A 22,630-nucleotide genomic window follows, 5' to 3' on the forward strand; every position below is an offset into this window, starting at 1 on the left:
TGCCTCTGCGTAATCTTCCTGCTCTCATCTCTTTACCTTTTAGGGTGATGTCTAGTTTTTAGAGGTATAGTAAACGCTCAATGATGTAATAAAATTTATGGAGCAAATTATAACTTGATTTCATGCCTTTTGACATACATTTCTTAGCAGCACATGTTGACCATTTCTTCTAGTTATTAATCAAGCAGTGATTGTCATAGTTTTGGCCATCAAAGTAATGTAAATTCTAACTATTTGCAATCAAGTTGTTACATTTGAAAATTTCAAGTTTTCTTTGCTTACAGTTTATTTAGTTTGATAGATGGTTTCAAGTACTTACAAAGCCAAAAATTAAGTTTAGCATTTGTAAAATGTTTTGGTTTTATTAGAAGCAAATATAAACTTAATTTTTAGTCATCACATTTACTTGTAAATAGATAAAGTTTCCAAACTTCAATGATCTAATGATCTCATTGGATAAGAATCCTTTGCAAATGTTTTTAAAAATAATTTTATTTATTGAATTTATTATTTTTATATTCTTTTACAAAATCATTATATTTTAAAACCTATTATAAAATATACTACTAATGTTTATATTGTTTCTTAAAATTAATCATGCTTTTGAAATAAATAATATTTAATATTATTTTTCAAATTTAATAAATATTATAAATTATTAGTATATATATTAGAATATTTATTTTATTTATTATTTAATAAGTTCTATTGGTTGAAAGAATTTTATTATATACATAATAGATTGCCATTTGCTTTATTTTTATGGCTAAATATATTATCACATGTTTATTCTTCAAATAATTTGAGATAATTTTGATGCCAATTTTTAATAATAGGAATTGATAAATTTATTAAATTATTAGTTTATTCCCTTTTTATAAATTATTCTGTATAAAAACATCCTACATTAATAATTAATTATTTATTAGTTTTAAACCACTATTTCATGCAAATGATCAGCATTTAATGTATATCACTTTACTAATTAAATTTGCAATATTAATTAATGTGAAAGTTATAATATATAACTAAGATTTTATTAATATTTATTTAAAACATCTCTAATCTAAAATGTCATTTGTTTATTCATCTAAAGACCATGTTATCTTACTTGTTAGTAACAAATAATATTCAAATTTATTTTTTTAGTGATTCATATTTAATCACTTTAATAGTCTTATTTCATTTTATTGACTAATAATAAAAACATATCTGATTTTTGCCAAGTCAAATTTTAAGACTATTTTTTTTTCTTCAATAATAATTTTTAATATATATGTTTATCATCTAGCTTAGGTTTTAAATATTTTGTTTGTAATTTCTTAAGAGAGTGTCCAAGGTATCAAGAGAACAAGAATTGCTTTTTATTAATGTTTAGAATATGTGATATTTTTATTAAAAAAACTTAAGAAAACATAGCTTATAGTAATTGAAGTATAAAATAGTAAATAAATAAATAAATATATATATATATATATATATATATATATATATATATATATGAATGAAGAATAAGAGGCATTGATAAAATATATATAAAGCATTCAAGATAGTAATTTTAAAAAATAAAAATAATAATTTAATTTCTTTGAAATGATTTTTTTAATTCTTTTTTTATATAAAACCATCAAATTAGCTTAAACTAGTAATTTTCAAATTTATGTATTTTAATTGCAATTACATATGATTTTATTTGTTAAATAGATATTTTTTAAGGTAGTTCAATTATATAGTTTTGAATATATTTTAAAGTTTCTTTAGCTTGCAATAGTAAGACTATCTAAAATATTTTTAAAAAATATTTTAGATTATTTAATTCTTTTTTATTATATTATATTTTAAGTAACTACATAAGTATTTAAATCTAAGTAATTTTAGAAAAAATACTATTAATTTAATACAATTATCTTTGATAATTTAATTTAATTATCTTTATTTAAAATAATGTATAATATTCTTTTTTTATGTATACTTTTATCAATTGAAATCTAGATAAAGACAAGTTTTGAGGTATTATATAGTGACTTAAAAAAATATTTCAATATTGACATATATTGGAAAGAATAATATATTATAGATGAATTGTAGTACATAATAACAAGTGGTTTATATAGCAAATAAAGTACTCTTTTACAGCTACCAACTGAGCCGAAGTTGAAAAGAATCCATTAGGTAATTGTAGAGCTATGATCAATCCAATTTGAAATAGTAGTAAAACATTTTTTTGAGTGTAGTATCCAATTACATATCAGTACTTTGTAGTTCCTCTTTTGGCCTTGATAATTGCTTCCAACCTCCTAGGCATATTTTCTATTAACTTTTGGCACAAAATTGCTTTAATATTATTCCATTCTACAACTATTCTTTCCTATAATTTCCAAACTTCCTTTGATTTTATCTTCTAAGTGTTGAGTTGGCATTTGAAGTGCTCCCAAAGATGTTCAATGGAATTAAGATCAAGAGATTGAGCAAGCTAATCCATTACTTTAATTCCATGATGATCAAAATACTTCCATGCTAGTTTTGAGTTATTCTTGGGATTGTTGTCTTGCTAAAAAAATCACCTCCTTCTCATAAATGCCACATTCTTCAATATTAAAGAGCAGGTTTTTTTTCAAGAATTTCCACAAATTGCTTGGCATCCATCCTCCTCTCAATCTTTGCCATCCTTTCAATTCCATTCCATCCCATATAACCCCATACCATTATATTTTTACCTCCATGCTTAACTATTTCTTAAATCTTCTTGTTAAGCAAGGACTAACCTTTTTATTTCTATATCTTTTTTCTGCCATGTGACCCAAATCTGTTGATTTTTGTCTCATCTGATCAAATAATCCTCTTCCAATCCTCTATAGTTGTCACGGATACAAAATACAGACTTGAAATCTAACAAGAAGTTCAAGAAGAAGTGGCAGAACTAGATTAAACAGATGAGTACAAGAACAACACCAGAAAGGTGAGCTAGAATTCCAAGAGATGTGTTGTCGAGACTGAAGAACTCTTCAGCCTCGATCCCTATATATACTCCTACTTAGGAAGCTTCTCGAGCTACTTCTATTAACTAGGAAGCTTCTAGAAGGTTCCAGAGGCTTCCTTTCTAGAAGGTTCTAGAAACTTCTCGAGCTACTTTTATTAACTAGGAAGCTTCTAGAAAGTTCCAGGGGATTCTTTTCTAGAAGCTTCTAGAAACTTCTCTTCTAGAAGGTTCCAGAGACTTCCTTTCTAGAAGCTTCTAGAAACTTCTCTCTAAAAAGTTCTAAGGAATATGTCCCTAACATCATCCCCTCCTTTAGCTTCGAGGTCTCTGAGAAGCAATGTTGTTGATCAGTACCAACGCAAGAAAATGAAGATCTGTCGCATAACTTCTGCTATGAACTCCAACTGTTGTTCACGAGGCAAGTGGTTCATCGACCCTTGAAGCCAACGGTAGTGGCCCACGCCTTCGACTTCTGACCAAGCATGAAGTTCCGTGTCCTCATTGTGAAATTGTCCTGCAAACACGCCTTCTGGTTGACCATCGTAAGCAGGTTCGATCTCAAATACGATCACCAGTGATCGGTTACTCGGTATCCTCCATCGTCGTCATGGTACATGTAGTTCTTCATCTCGGGGTCGCCTTCGTGAGCTACTCGATTGCGATACTCTGACTGGCATAGTACCTATCTCTTGGCTATCCATATCAAAAGACCAAACTACGATCTATTTTGGAGAAAATAACTACATCAACTATGAATTTTGCTGGTGCTCTCCCCTTTTCTTATATTGTTGGGAGAACAAGCTTCAGAAAGAAGCTATCATCGAATTGATTTAGGTTTATCGGGATGTCGTTGATGAAACTCCTATACCTTTTGTGGCGCATTCGCAAGATTTTCAGGTGGCTCCCACGTTCGCTCATTAATGTCATAGCCGCACCAATGAACAAGATATTCTAACTTTTTCCACCTTCGCCGTGAATCCAATACCTTTTCAACCTCGTATTCTTCGTGGTTCTCGATTTCAATACTAGGTGGCGGACATTGCACTCTTCTAGGAAAAGATGACTCTCGATGAGATTCCAACAGAGAAACATGAAAGACTGGATGTACCTTCATAGAAGCCGGTAACTCCAGCCGGTATGCCACTGGATTAATTTGCTTCTGGATGATAAATGGTCCCAATCTTCGATAGTCCAACTTATTACATGGTCGCTTGGTCTTGATATTTCGTCGAAGAAGCCAGGCTTTGTCTCCAACTTTGAAAGTAGGTGCTGGATTCCGAAATCTATCTGTAGACATCTTATAGGATTCTTGAGCGGATTGTAATTGAAGCTTCAACATAGTTTGAAGCTCTGATAGTTGCTTCACAAATCCTTCAGCTGCTGGATTGAAATTTGTTGACGGACTCAATAAATCAAGCTTCGGATGATACACATAGTTGGAAAAGAATGGTGTTTGTTGAATCGACGCATGGAGGGTGTTGTTATATGCAAACTCGACTAGTGATAGATATGCAGTCCAATCGTCTTGCTGATAGTTGATGCTGCATCGTAAGTACTGCTCCAAGACTTGGTTCACCCCGTTCCGTTTGGCCATCAGTTTGAGGATGAAAAGCTGAAGAAAGCTTGATATCCACCTTCAATATCCCAAAGAGAGATCTCCAAAACTTTGACACGAATTGGGTACCTCGATCTGATATGATATCATCTGGTAGTCCATGATATCGATACACATTATCGAGAAAGAGTCTTGCTGTGACTTCACTAGATGATGTCTTCTTACAAGGAACAAAGTGTGCCATCTTCGTAAGCCGATCTACCACGACAAAGATGCTGTCAAATGAGTTTGATGATGGCAAGTCCGTGATGAAGTCCATAGAAATTGAAGACCATGGTCGACGTGGAATTGGCAATGGCTGTAGAAGTCCAAAAGGGCGATGCCGAGGATTCTTAGATCTTGAACAAATGTCACAAGAGAGGACAAAATCTTTCACATCCTTCCACATTTGGGGCCACCAAAAATCTCGGGAAATAAGCTCCAAGGTCTTATTGAATCCAAAATGTCCCGCAGCTGGAAAATCATGGCGAGATTGAAGAACTCGGAGTCGTGCTAGTCCTTTTGGAATGTACAATCGCTCTTCAAAGTATAAAAGATCTTCCTCCACCTTGAACTTATCGTCATTGGTACGTTGCTTGATATCAATGGCTACTGAATCTTTAATGGTCATAGCACGTACCTGGTTTAGGAAGTCAGCATCAAATGATACAATAGTAGCACAAAGTTGAAATCTCTCTGGCTTCAATAACGTTGTACATTGTTGATCAAACGCTACTTCTCCAACCTTTGGTGCAAGATACGATCTCCTTGATAAAGCATCGGATAGTCCTTGCTGCCTTCCAGGTCGATAAGTGATAACAAAATCAAATCTAGATAGCGACATATTCCACCAAGCTTGACGCCGATTTAAAACTTGAGCCGTCATGAAATACTCCAAATTCTTGTGATCCATATATACGGTTATTGGATGTGCAGCTCCTTCAAGAAAGTGACGCCATTCTTCGAAAGAATCCACTATAGCAAGAAGTTCCTTATCGTGGATCTCATAATTGATTTCAGCAGCAGAGAACTTCCGAGAATAGAATGTAACTGGATGGAGCTTCTTATCTTCACTCATTTGTGAAAGCACAGCTCCCAAAGCAAAATCTGAAGCATCAGTTTCTAAATAGAAGGCCTTTGTAAAGTCTGGATGTACCAAAATTGGAGTTGTAGTAAATGCTGTCTTCAAATCTTGAAACGCCTTCTCCGCCAAAGGTCTCCATTCCAACTTATCTTTGCATGTTAATCGAGTGAGAGGAGCAGCAACTTGAGAATAATTCTTGATGAAGATTCGATAGAAGTTAGCAAAACCAAGAAAGCATTGTACGTCTCTAACCGTCTTCGGAACCTCCCAAGACATGATTGCTTCTACTTTCTTGGGGTCCATCTTCAAACCTTTTGTAGTCGCAATGAATCCCAAAAATTCCATCTCCGTCTGGTGAAATAAACACTTTTCTAATTTGGCATATAGTCCTCGCTTGCGTAGTTTCTCCAAGACCAAACGAACATGCTCCTCATGCTCTTCCTCGTTTTTAGAGAATATTAGAATATCGTCCAAGTAGATGACAACAAAATCGTCGAGGTGTTCTCGAAAGATGTCATTCATCATATGTTGAAAAACCGCTGGAGCATTGGTAAGACCAAAAGGCATGACATTATATTCAAAATGACCATACCTTGTACGGAATGCTGTCTTCCACTCATCTCCTTCCTTGATTCGTACGAGATTATAAGCTCCCCTTAGATCAATTTTTGTAAAGATCTTCGCACGTCCAAGTTGTTCTAAGAGACTAGAAATCAAGGGTAATGGGTAACGATTTTTCTTTGTTACCTTGTTGAGGCCTCGATAGTCCACACACATCCGTAATGATCCATCTTTCTTCTTCACAAATAAGATGGGTGCTCCAGCTGATGATTTTGAATGACAAATGAAGTTCTTGGCTAGATTCTCGTCGATGTACTTTCGTAACTCTGCCAACTCCGTTTGCGATAGATTGTAGATTGGGCCAAAAGGTGGTTGTGCTCCTTCTTGCAAGTCTATGGCACAATCATATGGTCGGTGTTCCTGTAGTATGTCGGCGTTTTTCTTTTGAAACACGTCTTCAAAATCTTTATATAGCTCCGGTATACTTACTATTGAGATCTTCTCTTCGGTAGTTGGAGCCGCATAAATGACAAATGGAGTGCCTTCCTTAGATGATCTTATAAACGCTCTTGCTCCAATGAATAAGGATTTCTTTTTTCGAGGTTTTTTACTAGGTTTTTTCTTGGGTGGTTTTGTGGGAAAAGTCATATTCCGCAACCTCCAATCTATCAATGGATTATGTTTTTCCAACCAAGAAAGACCAAGAATAATAGGATTTGATGGGGTTCTAATAATATTAAAAATAATATGACTACTATGGTCTTTAAACGTTACTTCTATAGGTGTCACGGCCATAATCATGTAAGCTAATAATTACATATAGAAATAGGTAGAAGTAAGTAAAAGTAGATAAAAGTAAGTTAATTGTATAATATTTAATATAGAAGCTTCTTAGAAACTTCCTAGACACTGCTTTGACTTCATAGGTGTCTTTAATTGACTTTTTGGATTAGAAACGTGGTCAACAAGTTGGCCATGTGCCACACATGTTGTTAGCTTGAAGATCAAGCTAACTATGTGGCCCACACGTAGAAAAACTTGCCTTGTAAGTCAAGGCATGTGTCCTACAAAGTCAATACATATTGGAGGTCCTATAGAACGTCGCCACGTAGCCCCTAGTTAGATAGTATATATAGAGACAAGAGTGAAGGCTTCTTCACTCTTGTCAACTCCTTTCTTGCTTCTAGTCCAGGTTCAAGAGTCTTTAGTTTCTTGTCTTGTGGCAATAGCCATTCCAGTTTCTTTTTAATATACCTACTTGTTTATATTTTGACTTATTATATCGAGATAGCCTTTTGGTGTATATTTTTCCTCATTGAGTCTTTGTCCTTGACAGATTGACAAGAGTACACTTACAATATCAGAGCTTTGTTTTTTCTTGAGTAAGAGTGGATTACCCCTTTCTCTTGACAAGACATAAGCGTATTAGAAGTTTGCGGATTACCCACTTCTAAACTGATATTGTTCTTAGTATCTTCTTTGTTATCAAGTCTTTCTTTTCTTTTGTCTTGAGCAATATCAAACAAATTTTTCTTCTTAGTGTCATTATGGCAGAACTTGTTGAAATGAAGAGTGCAATGGCACAAATGCAAGAGCAAATGAGGGAGTTAATGCTTGCGATGCATCAACTCAATTCACCAACACATGAAAGAACAAGAATAGCAGAAAGTGGAGATATAGAGATGATCGGAGCTGCTTCAACATCTACAACAAATCACGTTCCTTCTCCAATTGTACAACACCCTATAAGCACTAGAGAACCAAGAATTGCCTTACCCGAGAAATTTGATGGTACGAGATCAAAGTTTCGAGGGTTCATCAATCAAGTACAATTGACAATTGAACTTCAACCGCAAAGCTATCCAACTCCAGGATCACAAGTCAGGTTTATTGGCACTCTACTTTTTGGTTCTGCATTATCGTGGTTTTCGTCTTTTCTTGAACAACGAAATCCAATATTGGATAATTTGGAAGCTTTTTTGGCGGAGTTTCGATCTATGTATGGTGAACATGATGCAACTCGTGTTGCAACAAATAAGATCCGAATTCTGCGACAAGGAAATCGCTCAGTAACAGTATATGCTTCACAATTTCGACAACTTGCAATTGACATCAAGTGGGATGATGCTGCACTCATCAGTCAATTTCTTTATGGATTGCAATACGAAGTAAAGAAATTGATGCTCAACTTACCTGATCCTCAAACTTTGAGTCAAGCAATCGATTTTGCGGTAAAATGTGATAATCGACTTTTTGAATTTCGATCTGAGAATCATTCACGGGAACCTCAACACTATTACTCAATGGCAACATCAACATCTTTGCCAAAGGTACATTCGGAAGTAGAAGACATGCAAATTGACGTGGTACGTTTTAAACCTCTAACTGAGCAAGAAAAGATTCGTCGTCGTCAAGAAGGATTATGTTTATATTGCGGAGAACCTAAGCACACTGCTCAACATTGTCCAAAGAAACGACGCAACTATAAAATGAGGGGTACGACGGTCAAAGAAGACAACATGTCGGAAAACGGATCCGTCCAACTACAATAGGGACCGTGCAGCTGGAACCTTGTACAATTCCTAATGAAGGTCCTATCCTCTCCTCAGAACCCTCTCCTTGTTTTATAATAGACTTATATTTAGGACCTAAGAATTACAAAGCCTCTGCTTTATTAGATTCGGGAGCCTCAGCATGTTTTTTAGATGAACAATTTGTTAAAAGTCGTAAAATATCTTTTGTACAGAAACCTAAACCAGTACATGTAGAAGTCATAGATGGTCGTCCCTTGTCTTCTGGAGATGTCACTCATGAAACTCATCCTATAAAAGTAACAATAGACGGTCATGATAGCTACATAGCTTTTAACATAATTAAATCCCCGTCCAATCCAGTTATTTTAGGTTTATCCTGGCTAGAAAAATATAACCCTCGAATAGATTAGAATTCGCGTAAACTTGACTTTTTCCAGAGCGTTATTAATAGTTCTACCAACCAAGTAAAAAATTATAAGTCTAGTACAGTAAAACCCGTACTGATAGGTGCAAAAGCATTTATACAAGCAGCAAAAGAAGGATCAACTTTTGCTATTTATGCTGCACCTATTTCTGAAAACGTAAAGACTTCAAGTGGCATTCCAAGTCAATATCAGGAGTATCAAGACGTTTTTGAGAAAAAGAATGCAGATATTCTTCCTGAGCATCGTCCATATGATTGTTCAATCGACCTCAAGGAAGGAACTCAGCCACCATTTGGACCAATTTACAGTTTATCGCAAGATGAGATGGCTGAACTCAAGACATATATTGACGAGAATTTAGCGAAGAATTTCATACGCCATTCAAAATCTCCAGCAGGAGCTCCAATTCTATTCGTAAAGAAAAAAGATGGATCTTTACGAATGTGTGTTGATTATCGAGGACTCAACAAGATCACAATCAAGAACAGGTATCCATTACCTTTGATATCAGGACTCCTTGACCAGTTGAATCAAGCTAAGATCTATACAAAAATAGATCTAAGAGGAGCATATAATCTAGTACGGATCAAAGAAGGAGATGAATGGAAGACTGCGTTTCGAACCAGGTATGGACATTTTGAATATAATGTCATGCCCTTTGGACTCACGAATGCACCAGCTGCTTTTCAACATCTCATGAATGATGTATTTCGTGAATTCTTAGACAATTTTGTCGTCTGCTATCTAGACGATATCCTGATCTATTCCAAGAACGTCGAAGAACATGAAATACATGTTCGTCAAGTATTACAAAAACTTAGAGATGCAGGATTGTACGCCAAGATGGAAAAGTGTGTATTTCACACTACTCAAGTTGACTTTTTAGGATACATCATTTCAAATGATGGTCTCATGATGGATTCTAAGAAAGTCCAAACAATCGTGGATTGGAAGATTCCAAGGACAGTAAGAGATGTTCAATGTTTCTTGGGATTTGCCAATTACTATCGGATCTTCATCAAAGATTTCTCATGAGTTGCAGCTCCACTTACACGCTTGACTAGTAAAGATAAATTTCAATGGAATCAAGAAGCGGAAGCAGCATTTGAAGCCTTGAAGACATCGTTTGTCTCTGCACCAGTCTTATATCGTGTTGACTTTTCCAAGGCATTTTTTATGGAAACAGATGCATCAGATTTTGCCTTGGGTGCAGTTTCATCACAAATGGGAACAGATGACAAACTCCATCCGATAGCTTTTCATTCAAGAAAATTCTCAGCAGCCGAGATCAATTATGAGATCCACGATAAAGAACTTCTTGCGATCGTGGATTCCTTTCAAGAATGGCGTCATTATCTAGAAGGCGCTTCTAGTCCAGTCACTGTGTATACAGATCACAAGAACCTCGAGGATTTCATGTCAGCACGCGTGTTGAATCGTCGTCAAGCTCGTTGGAGTATGTCTTTGTCAAGATTCGACTTCATTATCACTTATCGGCCAGGAAAACAACAAGGTTTATCTGATGCCCTATCTAGACGTTCTTATTTTGCACCAAAAGAAGGAGATGCAGCTTTTGAGCAACAAAGAACGGTCCTCTTGAAACCGGAGCAATTTCATCTCCGAGCAATGAAATCAACATTGACTGTTGATTCAACTTTTCTCAAGCAAATCCAGTCCAGTATGTCCTCAGACCCTCTTGTTTATAATATCGAGAATAATTCTTCCAAGTCTCATGATCCTTCTAAGTTTGAGTTCAAGAATAATCTATTATATTCTGAAGGACGCCTATATGTTCCAGAAGGAGAAGCACGTTTACGTGTTCTTCAAGCACGTCATGACTTTCCAGCAGCAGGGCACTTTGGATATAATAAGACTTTGGAACTCATATCAAGAGATTTTTGGTGGCCACAAATGTGGAAGTCAGTCAAAGACTTTGTACAATCATGTGATATTTGTTCAAGATCAAAAATTCCTCGTCATCGACCTTACGGACTTCTTCAGCCATTACCTATACCAGAACAACCATGGTCTTCTGTTTCTATGGATTTCATCACAGATCTTCCAAGCTCAAGATCTTATGATTCTATATTTGTGATAGTAGATCGTTTCACCAAGATGGCACATTTTGTGCCATGTACAAAATCTATCACAGGTGAAGAAACAGCTAAGCTTTTCATTGATAATATCTATCGCTATCATGGATTACCTAAAGATATCATATCAGATAGGGGAACTCAATTTGTGTCGAGATTCTGGAGGACCCTTTTCAAGATTTTAAAAGTGGACATAAAGCTATCTTCGGCTTTCCATCCTCAAACTGATGGACAAACAGAGTGCGTAAACCAAGTCTTGGAGCAATATTTAAGGTGTACTATCAACTACCAACAAGATGATTGGACAACCCTTCTGCCATTGGCAGAGTTTGCTTATAATAATACGGTACATTCTTCCACGCAACAAACACCTTTCTTTGCCAATTATGGCTATCATCCACGACTTGATACTTTTGATTTTTCAAAAGTTGATAATCTTGCAGTAGAAGATATGGCAAATCGGTTGTCAGAGTTACATGCAATAATGAAGACACAATTGAAGGAAGCTCAAGAACGACAAAAGATAAACGCAGATCTATATCATAAGGAGCAACTACAAATCAACGTGGGTGATAAGGTATGGCTACTTCGTCGCAATATCAAGACTACTCGACCTTGTGACAAGTTGGACTATCGTAGGCTTGGCCCCTTTTCTATTTCTGAACAGATCAACCCAGTTGCATATCAGTTACATCTACCGGAGTCAATGAAGATCCATCCTGTATTCCACGTATCTCTTCTTGAACCATATAAGACAGTGGATATATAAGGAAGAAGACGAATGCCACCGCCTCCTATAGAAGTAGATAATAATGAAGAATTTGAGGTGGAAGAGATATTAGACTCAAGGCGGCGCCGAAATAAGCTGGAATATCTTGTTCATTGGTGCGGATATGATATTAGTGAACGCACATGGGAGCCATCCAGGAATCTAGCAAATGCATCAGCTAAAGTCAAAGTTTTTCATCAACGACATCCATCAAAACCAAGATGAAAATCTCTCTTATAAAAGAGACAAGATTGAGGCAAGATAACATTCAATTTCCTATCCTTGTTTGTAACTTCTTTACATTTGTGATGCTAATTAGATGGAGAGCCAACAATCAGCGGATTCAACTCAAGAACCTTCGTTTATTGACCTGCCGGACGAGACATTACGATTGTCACAACCTTTAAGACGACGCAATCGAGATGAAGATCTTCAAGAACGACATGTTCTTCCTCGAACAGATGGTGAGATACAACACGTTTGGTATCACGATTTGGGAAGGGACTCCCGATGTTTGGTGATTTTGCTAGAGGTTGGAACAACTCCTGATGGTGTTCCGAATATTCTATTTGAAGGAAGTTATGAAGGCCTCAATAATGATCAAATAACTGGGTGGTCTTCCTGCCCTGGTATGGGACACTACCGATGGTTGAGAGGCCCTATCAATCATCTTCGAAGAGAACAGAGATCAGAGTATGTGGCGAATATAATTCGTCGCATCATAGATTTCCTCAACATATGATGACCACTCCTCGTGGAACTCGTCTCTAGAAGGGGGGGTAATGTCACGGCCATAATCATGTAAGCTAATTATTACATATAGAAATAGGTAGAAGTAAGTAAAAGTAGATAAAAGTATGTTAATTGTATAATATTTAATATAGAAGCTTCTTAGAAACTTCCTAGACGCTGCTTTGACTTCATAGGTGTCTTTAATTGACTTTTTGGATTAGAAACGTGGTCAACAAGTTGGCCATGTGCCACACATGTTGTTAGCTTGAAGATCAAGCTAACTATGTGGCCCACACGTAGAAAAACTTGCCTTGTAAGTCAAGGCATGTGTCCTACAAAGTCAATACATATTGGAGGTCCTATAGAACGTCGCCACGTAGCCCCTAGTTAGATAGTATATATAGAAACAAGAGTGAAGGCTTCTTCACTCTTGTCAACTCCTTTCTTGCTTCTAGTCCAGGTTCAAGAGTCTTTAGTTTCTTGTCTTGTGGCAATAGCCATTCCAGTTTCCTTTTAATATACCTACTTGTTTATATTTTGACTTATTATATCGAGATAGCCTTTTGGTGTATATTTTTCCTCATCGAGTCTTTGTCCTTGACAATAGGTTTTGATTCATGGGTGATGCTACCAGACAATAAAGGTCGCCCATCTATGACCTCAACATGAACAAGTTTTGATTTTTGTACTAAAGGGATCTTATGATGCTTTACAAATTCTTCGTCTAAAAAACAAGCAGATGCTCCTGAGTCTAATAGTGCTAAGGTTCTCAGTTTTTGAGGGCCGATAAACAGAGGGATTGTAAAACAAAGGGCAGGTTGGGCAGAAAGAAAGGAACCTGATTGTTGTTGGGATATTTCATTGTCCAGCCGCACGGTTCCTACTGTGGCTGGGCATCCTCGTTTTCCTGAACAAATACTCCCCTAGCCTTGACTATGCCTTGATTTTGTTTTTTGGGGCAGTTTCCGACTTTGTGGCCTTCTCCACCGCAATACAAGCATAAATTTTCTTCCATACGTCGCTTTTTTTCTACTATAGTAAGAGATTTGATACGTACCGCATCAATTTGCATGTCTTCCACCTCTGAATGCAAATTTACACTGCTTACCGACATAGTTGGAGCATGACGAATTGTATGTTGTCTTGAGCGTTGGTCTTGGCGACGTTGGAATAGGCGATTATCGCACTTCACAGCTTGGCTAATGGCTTCATTGAGCGTTCGTGGATCAGGAAGAGTTAACAGCAAATCCTTCACATCATCTCTTAAACCCCAATAGAATTGACTCATCAACGCTTCTTCATCCCAATTGATGTCGCATACTAATTGCCTGAAATCCGAAGCATAGACTGATGTAGAACGCATCCCCTGTCGTAGCGACCGGATCTTTGTTGTAGCCCATCGATCCTTATCGTGTTCACCAAATGCTTCTGCAAATGCTTCCAAAAAGGTTTCGAAGTTGTTTAATATGGATGATCGTTTCTCAAATAAAGGAGCAAACCATGATAGAGCTTGTCCCGTAAGTAAGGTTCCAACAAGCCCAATACGTGACTCCTCCGTTGGATATCGTTCGGGCTGTAAAACTGTTATCAACCTGATTTGATTGACGAATCCTCGAAACTTGGAACGTGTTCCATCAAACTTATTTAGAAGGCTAACTCGAGGCTCCTTATGTTGTAGAACTAGTGGTTCTTGTCGAACCTGAGGTAAAGTTGTTTCTCCAAGTGCAGAAGTTTGAGGCTGGTGCAGTTTAGATTGTGCTATCCCAGATACTCCATCATTATGAAGCCTTGCCACTACTCCTTCAATCTCTGCAGTTCTTTGTGATAACGTAGCGAGGGCATTCATAATAGCATCTAACTTAGACTCCGAACTTTCTGTCATACTAATGTCTTGACCTCCGGCCATTCTAAAAGAAGGAAAAAAATGACCCTATAAAAGGTAATATTGGTTTATAGGAGGGTAATCCACAACCTATGAAACGCCTTAAGAATTTCAAGAAGAGGGGTAATCCACTCTCTCCAAGAAGAATAAGACTCCAATATTGTAACAGAAGAAGTATCAGTTTAGAGGAGGGTAATCCGCAACCTCTAAAAAATGCTAGTATACCTTCAAGTAGAGGGGTAATCCACACTCTACTAAGAAAGAACTAGCTCTGATATCTCAAGTTAGTGCAGTCTCGACAAACTGTCACGGACACAAAATACAGACTTAAAATCTAACAAGAAGTTCAACAAGAAGTGGCAGAACTAGATTAAACAGATGAGTACAAGAACAACACCAGAAAGATGAGCTAGAACTCTAAGAGATGTGTTGTCGAGACTGAAGAACTCTTCAGCCTCGATCCCTATATATACTCCTACTTAGGAAGCTTCTCGAGCTACTTCTATTAACTAGGAAGCTTCTAGAAGGTTCCAGAGGCTTCCTTTCTAGAAGGTTCTAGAAACTTCTCGAGCTACTTTTATTAACTAGGAAGCTTCTAGAAAGTTCCAGGGGATTCTTTTCTAGAAGCTTCTAGAAACTTCTCTTCTAGAAGGTTCCAGAGACTTCCTTTCTAGAAGCTTCTAGAAACTTCTCTCTAAAAAGTTCTAAGGAATATGTCCCTAACAATAGTCTATTCATTGTACTTCAAAGCAAAATCCAAGTATTGTTTCTGATAGTAGATAGATAGTTGTAGCTTTTTCTTCTTCACCATGGCTTTCATATTTCATTTCTTGAAAATATTTTGAATGGTTTAGATTGGCATAAGATTACTGATAATATTGTTAAGGATTTTAGCAACTTCAACAAAAATTTTAGCCTTTTCAATGTTGATTTGGCAAATGATTGTCCTTTCATCTACTACAGTGAGCTTCTTTGGTCTATCTAATTTAAGGTTCTTCTTATTAAAAGTGATTTTTTATGCTAGTCTAAAGATAATAGCTTTACTACACTCAAGTTCAAAAGTAATTTGATCATAAGATTTTTGAGAATGAAGAAGATTAGAGGTGATGTTGTCTTAGAGAGAGCGGGGAATGGATCTCATAGTTTTTGATGGAATTATCAAGGACACAAGAATCTGACAAAGAAATGTGTCAAGACTAAGAATGAAATTGATAGCAAAAAGTTCCAAAGTCTCCTATTTGTACTATAATGAAGGTTATAAAAGTCTATGATACTTTCTATGGAAATTTTTAGAAGTCTAAAGAAGCTTCTAAAAGCCTATAGAACTTTCTAAAAGATTATAGAAGATTCTATAGGTATGTAAAAGGTTTTAGAAATTTACAAAAGATTCTAGAAGATCCTAGAATGTGGTAATTTGGAATTTGTCCATGCCAAAAATTATGATTAAGAATGGTACTTTTATAGCTGTTAGTAAGAATTAATGATGTCATTAGATTAATAACAATATTGTCACAGTAAATCTGATGATGATAGAATGTTGTAATATTGAGTAATTGATAGAATCCAAAAATTAGACACCACACAAAAAATTATTTCAGTACTATTCCAAATTACATTGGTCATAGCTCTGCAATTACCTAATGGATTCTTTTCAATCTAGGTTCATTTGGTAGTTGTGAAGGAGTACTTTATTTACTATACAAACAATGTGTCATTATTCACTACAATTCATCTATAATACACTATTCTTTTTAAAATATATCAATATTGAAACAGTTTTTTAAGTCATTGTAGCTAGTTTTGAAACCTTATTGTTATTTAGAAATTTTTATTTGGAAAATAAAGTAACTAAATTTAATTTAATTCAAATTTCAAATAATTGGTAAAAGAATATTACATGATACTAAAGATAATTGTGTCAAGTTAAGATTCAAAGACTTTATACATCATTGAAGTAAATCCTTTAAATAATTAAAATTAGTAAAATAAGAATAATTTTGTTCACCAAAATATTTGAAAACTACTTAAATAAGTAAACCAAACATACAAAAGAAGTCTTGAACAAATTCTCAAACAATATTTCATTGACCATATTACAAATTTGTGATTTTGTGTTATAACATCTATTCTTTATTTACATCTACAATCAAAAGTTCACAAATATTAGTTATTACCTTCCTATCTATGCACATCAATATACATATCTTGGTGCTCTCAAAATATATATCACATTTTTAGTTTTTTTGTTGTATCAAAATTGCTATAATATATATATATATATATATATATATCTATTTAGTTTAGAATCTTAACGTTTTGCAAAAAGATTGCCATGTGGGGAACACAAGACTAGCCACCACCCCAACTCTCCCCTAACCATCATCAATTCATGGACACACTCAGCTTTAAAGTCAAAGCGCAAAAGTAAAAAGTAAAGGGGTAAAAGAAAAACAAAGATATGCTACGTTCCCACGAACAGCTTCATCAAGAGAAATCGTACATCGATGGGAATTCATCCAAAAATCAGCCATCCATTCGAGATTTCATCCTCCTGGTAATTCATATATCCGAAGTAGGGGGGAAGCGAGGCAGGTAGAAAGAGATCCCCGCAGTCAATGGGCTAATAATAGAGGCGAACGAAGAGCCTGGTACCAAGGCCATCCTCAGTTAAGCAAAGAGGGAGGAGAAGGAGAAGGGAGGGAGGGAGAGAGGTTCTGTTGGACAAGCTCAAAGCGGGGCCCTCAACGCCTACTCCCGCGTTCTCACTTACTTACTTACTTACACTCGCACCCCCTCCCCTCCCTTCCCCCCACGCAAACCCTTGACAGGGGAAGTGCGAAGCGAAGCTGGGCTCTCACTTGCTTGGGCTTTCCCCCTCTCCTCTCCTCCCTTCGGTCTGGTTGTTCGTTGCTGAGTGCTGCTGCTCTGCACGCACCGAGCGCGCTGCGAATTGGATGTGACCTTAGCGTTTGCGTCGTCGTCGTCGTTGTGGCATCCAATTTACCTCTTGCCCGCCGGAGCGTGTGAGCACAATATTTTGCTTCGGTCGTGTTGTGCGATCAAGCATGTTTTTACTCCTTGGTCTGGGGGTTGGAGAATGCGGAGCGAGTGGTGTCGGAGTGTAATTTGGGAATTTGTTGTTAGAGGATATGTTGTGTTGTTTCGAAGAGTCGACGATTGGCGGAGTTGAGTTTTCTTAGGTTTGAAGGCGGACCTTCAAGGGGTAGACAGCTGAGTTTCGAGGGAGTTGTGAGAGAGTTTCGAGTTTCCCTGTTTTTTTTGTTTTTGTATGTTTTTGTTCGTTTTTGTTTTTGCAGAGCGGGTTGGTTGAGGCGTGGTGGCGAGATGGAAGGGGCGTCCGTGTCAACTAACCCTCGGTCCGTGGACGAGGTCTTTAAGGATTTCAGAGGGCGTCGAGCTGGGATGCTCAAGGCTCTTACTTCTGGTAAGGTGTTGGCACTGTCCGTATTTTCCTGAGCCTCAGTATGAGCTCTTTAGGTGTCTAATTTAAAGTTGCACTGCTGAAGCGTTGGACTTTCGGCTCAGAGGAATGATGGCTCTAACGCCGTGAAATAGAACGCCTGTGTAAAGAGTCTTTGTGTGGTTCAGGGGCTTCCTCTACAGTGCTCCGCCTGTCTTCCAGATTTTAAGCAAGCATTAACTCTCTTAATCAGTTCTATACATTATTTACTCGTGGTTTAATAAATATATTGTTGTTCCGTTCTCACCGCACAATGAGTACCCTTGCGCGTAGTTCTGACAATTAGGTTATACGGATTAGATTGTCTTTAGCCTGCGTGGAAACCTAGAGTTGATTTTCGTATTTTTCTTGAAATGTGCAGAGGTAGAGGAATTTTATCGCCAATGCGATCCAGGTTTGTTTTCTGATTCCTTTTGCGCAGTTTTGAGACTCAAGCGTTTGGCTATGAAGTTAATGTTGTGTCCTACTTCATTATGCTGGAAGTTGCAGGAATGTTTCGTATGTTAGTTTTGGAAATTTTGATTCTGTTAAATTTATGACTGGCATGTAGATTTCTTTTTTCAAACGTTCTCTATGATAGCGGATGAAGGCTATTAAGCGTGCGCTTGTGTGAGTGAATGTCATAATAATGTCACGAGTAACAATGTGTGGAACGTGCAGAAAAGGAGAATTTGTGTTTGTATGGATATCCGGAGGAGACGTGGGAAGTGAACCTTCCAGCCGAAGAGGTACCGCCCGAGCTACCCGAGCCTGCGCTGGGAATCAACTTCGCACGAGACGGAATGCAACGCAAGGACTGGCTTTCATTGGTTGCTGTTCACAGTGACGCATGGCTGCTTGCCGTTGCGTTTTATTACGGTGCTCGATTTGACAAGAATGAAAGGTACAAAAGTCGTGCAGTTTGTATGGGCAAGATGATGGAATGTGCTAAGTTTTCCACGTATCGTATGCAAGTCTGCTTGCGTTAGGGATGAATGGGATGGTCTAATGTTACGTGACATGAAATTTTGTGCATCGGAATGTGTCGGACCTGATTTGGCGAAGTGAATCTTTTATGTCTTGATATGCCTCTGTTGTGGGTCATGGTGACAGAAAGCGGCTATTTAATTCTATCAATGAGCTGCCTACAGTATTTGATGTAGTGACCGGTAAGAAACCTGTGAAGGAAAAAGCCAGCGTTGTCGTCAACCACAACAACAACAATAACAACAATAATAACAGTGGCCGAAATAAGACAAAGTCGGCGGCTAAGGTGGTGAGTGATAATTCTGTAAAATGATTATGTGTCGCTGGATCAGCATGTTCTGTTTGTATTGGATTGTTCTTTGCATTTAAAGGAAAATTTAGTAACGTCTCTCATGAGTAATTTTGGAATGTTACTTCGCGATTCGCTACTTTTCTCAGATTTGTCAAACCTTTTTTCTTTTGAATACTATTTTGTTTAAGAAAATAAGATGTGGGTATGTGGTTTCGGTGGGTTCTCTGCAGCAACGTACTGCCGAACCTGTTAAGGCAAAGCCGGCACCACCTCCTCCGAAGGAAGATGACGATCTTGAGGATGAGGACGAGGAGGAGCACGGAGACACATTTTGTGGTACCTGTGGTGGAAGTTATACAGCTGATGAATTTTGGATAGGGTGTGACATCTGTGAAAAATGGTATCACGGTAAATGTGTGAAGATCACACCTGCAAGAGCGGAGCACATCAAGCAATACAAGTGCCCAGCGTGCAGCAACAAAAGGGCGCGTACGTAACAGACCATGACGCAGTATTTTCATAGTTCGAGGGAAACACAGATAGTGTTGTTACCGTGAGGTTATGTTGGGCCAACGTTCTGCTGGACGTAATTGCATGGCATGCAGCGTGGTTCTTTGGAGAACCTAGTCTTACCTGCACAACGCTGTTATAGTTTCAAGTTGTTTATTGATGATATGTTCTTTAGGTGAATATGGAATAGAATTGGCGGTTGTGGCTAGCATTGATTATTCATTTTACAGTTGGAATCGTTTTTTTTTTTTTTTTTTGTTTTTCCAAAACCACCCTCGTTTAGTTTGTCAGTTTCCCTATCACCAAGCTCTGTTATTGCTTATCGTATCACGTTCAGCTTTAGACCTCACTATTTGGATGTCCCTCTCATGAATAGGCCCACCTGAGTCAACTTTTGGTATGATGTTTTGCAGCTTCATTCCCGTGACAGCTGCTATGGTGGCGGTCGTCAATGGCTGCATCCGTGCCTTCACCCTAGCTGCTTTGTGGTTTCACTGAGCTCCAGTTTGCCCGAGGTGGTGTAGTCGAGAAACCTGAGTATTCGAGAAAGAAATGGTTGCAAGCAGGAGTTCATGCTTACAGAGTTTTGTACAGTTCAGGAAGCTCTTAGGCAGCTTCATAGTTCCTCTTCACATATTTATTCGTATTCATGTGTGAAGTGTAGGAATGTTCACTAATTCTAGGAATACATGATTTAAGATGGATGGCAAGCTTTGTTGCACATCTGTTCAGATGTCTTGTGTTTCCCATGTTTTTTTATTTGTTTTTATTGGTCATGTGAATTCGAGGCGAAGGTTCTGTTCAGAGTTCGCGTCATTTCGCATTCGGCAAGTTGTCGATTGTTGGATTAAACGTCATGTATGCATGTGTTACTCGGCTGTGTAGAGTTAGCGTAAACAGAACTTTATGTTGTAGCCAGGCGGTATGATACTGAACGGAGGAATTCAACATTGTATCGTAGCTACTCCATCTACGTATACTGTGCAATTTAAGAGGTTGGGTGCTTGTGAACGTATTACATTAACCATTTCTTACGTAGAAATGGTTGGCACTTTCTTAATTAGGTTATGATTAGAGGCTGGCCTATGACTAGAAAATATTTTTCGCAAAGTGTACGCATGTAAAGTAGAATCTCTCTGCTGTAGTTACCGTTTCTAGATAATCAAGTCAGTCTAGGAGAAAGGTTGTCTTCGGCGGAATGATGAAGTTTAAGGGTGTTTCGCTTTCGAAGTCATCGAACCGAGGCAGTAACTAGGTCGATATTTGGAGATGGGGCTTATGAATCCTCAGCCGCCGTAGCCATAGTTAGGGTTTCCTAACTTTGTTTGCTCTCACTCAACATGTCGCAACCTTGCGATCGTCTTAGGTTGATTGTCGGGGTTTCGAAGGTTGAATTTAGGACGAGTAAAGTAGAATTAGGGTTTGTGATGAGGGTAGGAAGTTGTTAGTTACTTGCATGAAGATGGAGACAAATATCCAGGAGTTGCAATGGTACCAGCGTTCCTGGGACTAGTGCCCAGACACATGGACTAGTGCAGCGATAGATGTAATGGTTGCAAATTATGGATTATAATAGTGTCACATGTCAAATTTACTAGAAGCAATTTGCCAATTGCAGCTACAAAAGAGAATGGTTTCCGATGCTCTACAATAATACCAAACCAGCTTTTAAGAGGGCATGGCCAGAAATTGTGCCACAAAATATTCAACTTTGGTGGAATTGATCAATTTAAAGAAATTTTAGTAAAAGAATAATTAACAAGTTTTAAAAGTTCTAGAGGTTTATATTTATTATAATTGTAATTATATTTTGGAAGTAAATGCAAAGTTTTTAACAAAAGCTAGATATCTTGAAGAACTTGTAGTTATTGCTAGATTTGTAGGAAAGAAATCCTTAAATCTTACTTTTGAACAATGGTTTTCTAATTTGCAAAAAAATATCGACTATCCTTAGAAATTTCTTATTAGCATCTATATAATGTAAGATTTTTTAATATATTTTAATCATGTGTTCTACATTTTTGACAAGTTTAGTTTAATTTATTTTATTGTGTGTTTAGATTAATTTTAAAAATCTCTTAAATGAATTTAGACTAGTAAGTAGCTTATTAGATAAAAGAACTTAAAATGTTGCTAGAAGATGACAATGAGAATACTATCAAATTAGATCTTTGTTTTTGTTTTGTAATAAATTGTAAAAAAGATTAACTATCACATTTTAGAATTAACAACTGCATTGCCGTTTTTTTATTTTTTTAAATTTTTTTCCTTTCTTCTAAATAGATTGTAATTTTGTACTCATTATGTGCATATATTATCTATTTATAAATCATGGAATAAAAAAACTCAGCTATTATTTAATTCAAACTACTATTCTTAATCCTAAGAGCAAAAAATAATTCTATCAAGAACAACTTCCATGTGCCTCAAATAACTATACTATTATAAGTAATTAAAAATAAAATCATAAATAGAAATTATCTCATTTCATTGCCAAAAAAGTTCAAATTGTAATTGGAGAATGAATCTTCATTGTAGTATAGTCTTCCTAATTATAAACCAACTTAATAGATTTTAATTGCGATTAATTTTAAAAATAAAAACCATGCATATTTTTTCACTCTTTTATATTGAATATGATTTTTAAAAACATATGTAAGAAAACTATCACTTTTAAGAGTATACAAATCTATTCTATAGTAAAATATTAGAGATTAACAAAAAAAG

The 22,630-nt window shown here is 36.7% G+C and overlaps 1 protein-coding gene across 2 annotated transcripts; it reads left to right on the forward strand.

Moving 5' to 3' along the window:
• Positions 1–17,469: 17,469 nt before the first annotated feature.
• LOC112283975 (PHD finger protein ALFIN-LIKE 3) lies at positions 17,470–20,636 on the forward strand. 2 transcript variants are annotated; one of them, XM_024523403.3, is made up of 6 exons: positions 17,470–18,099; positions 18,497–18,529; positions 18,796–19,018; positions 19,228–19,390; positions 19,624–19,882; positions 20,317–20,636. In XM_024523403.3, exons 1-6 carry the CDS (start codon positions 18,000–18,002, stop codon positions 20,328–20,330), a joined length of 792 nt encoding a protein of 263 aa, XP_024379171.1. In that variant the 5' UTR covers positions 17,470–17,999; the 3' UTR covers positions 20,331–20,636. The 2 variants fall into 2 exon arrangements, with proteins under 2 accessions (XP_024379171.1, XP_090107565.1); XM_090251439.1 differs by lacking the exon at positions 20,317–20,636 and having other exon boundaries at positions 19,624–19,890.
• Positions 20,637–22,630: the final 1,994 nt, after the last annotated feature.

The sequence above is a fragment of the Physcomitrium patens genome, chromosome 6, assembly GCF_059467195.1.
Source record: "Physcomitrium patens ecotype Gransden chromosome 6, ASM5946719v1, whole genome shotgun sequence".
Lineage (NCBI taxonomy): Eukaryota > Viridiplantae > Streptophyta > Bryopsida > Funariales > Funariaceae > Physcomitrium > Physcomitrium patens.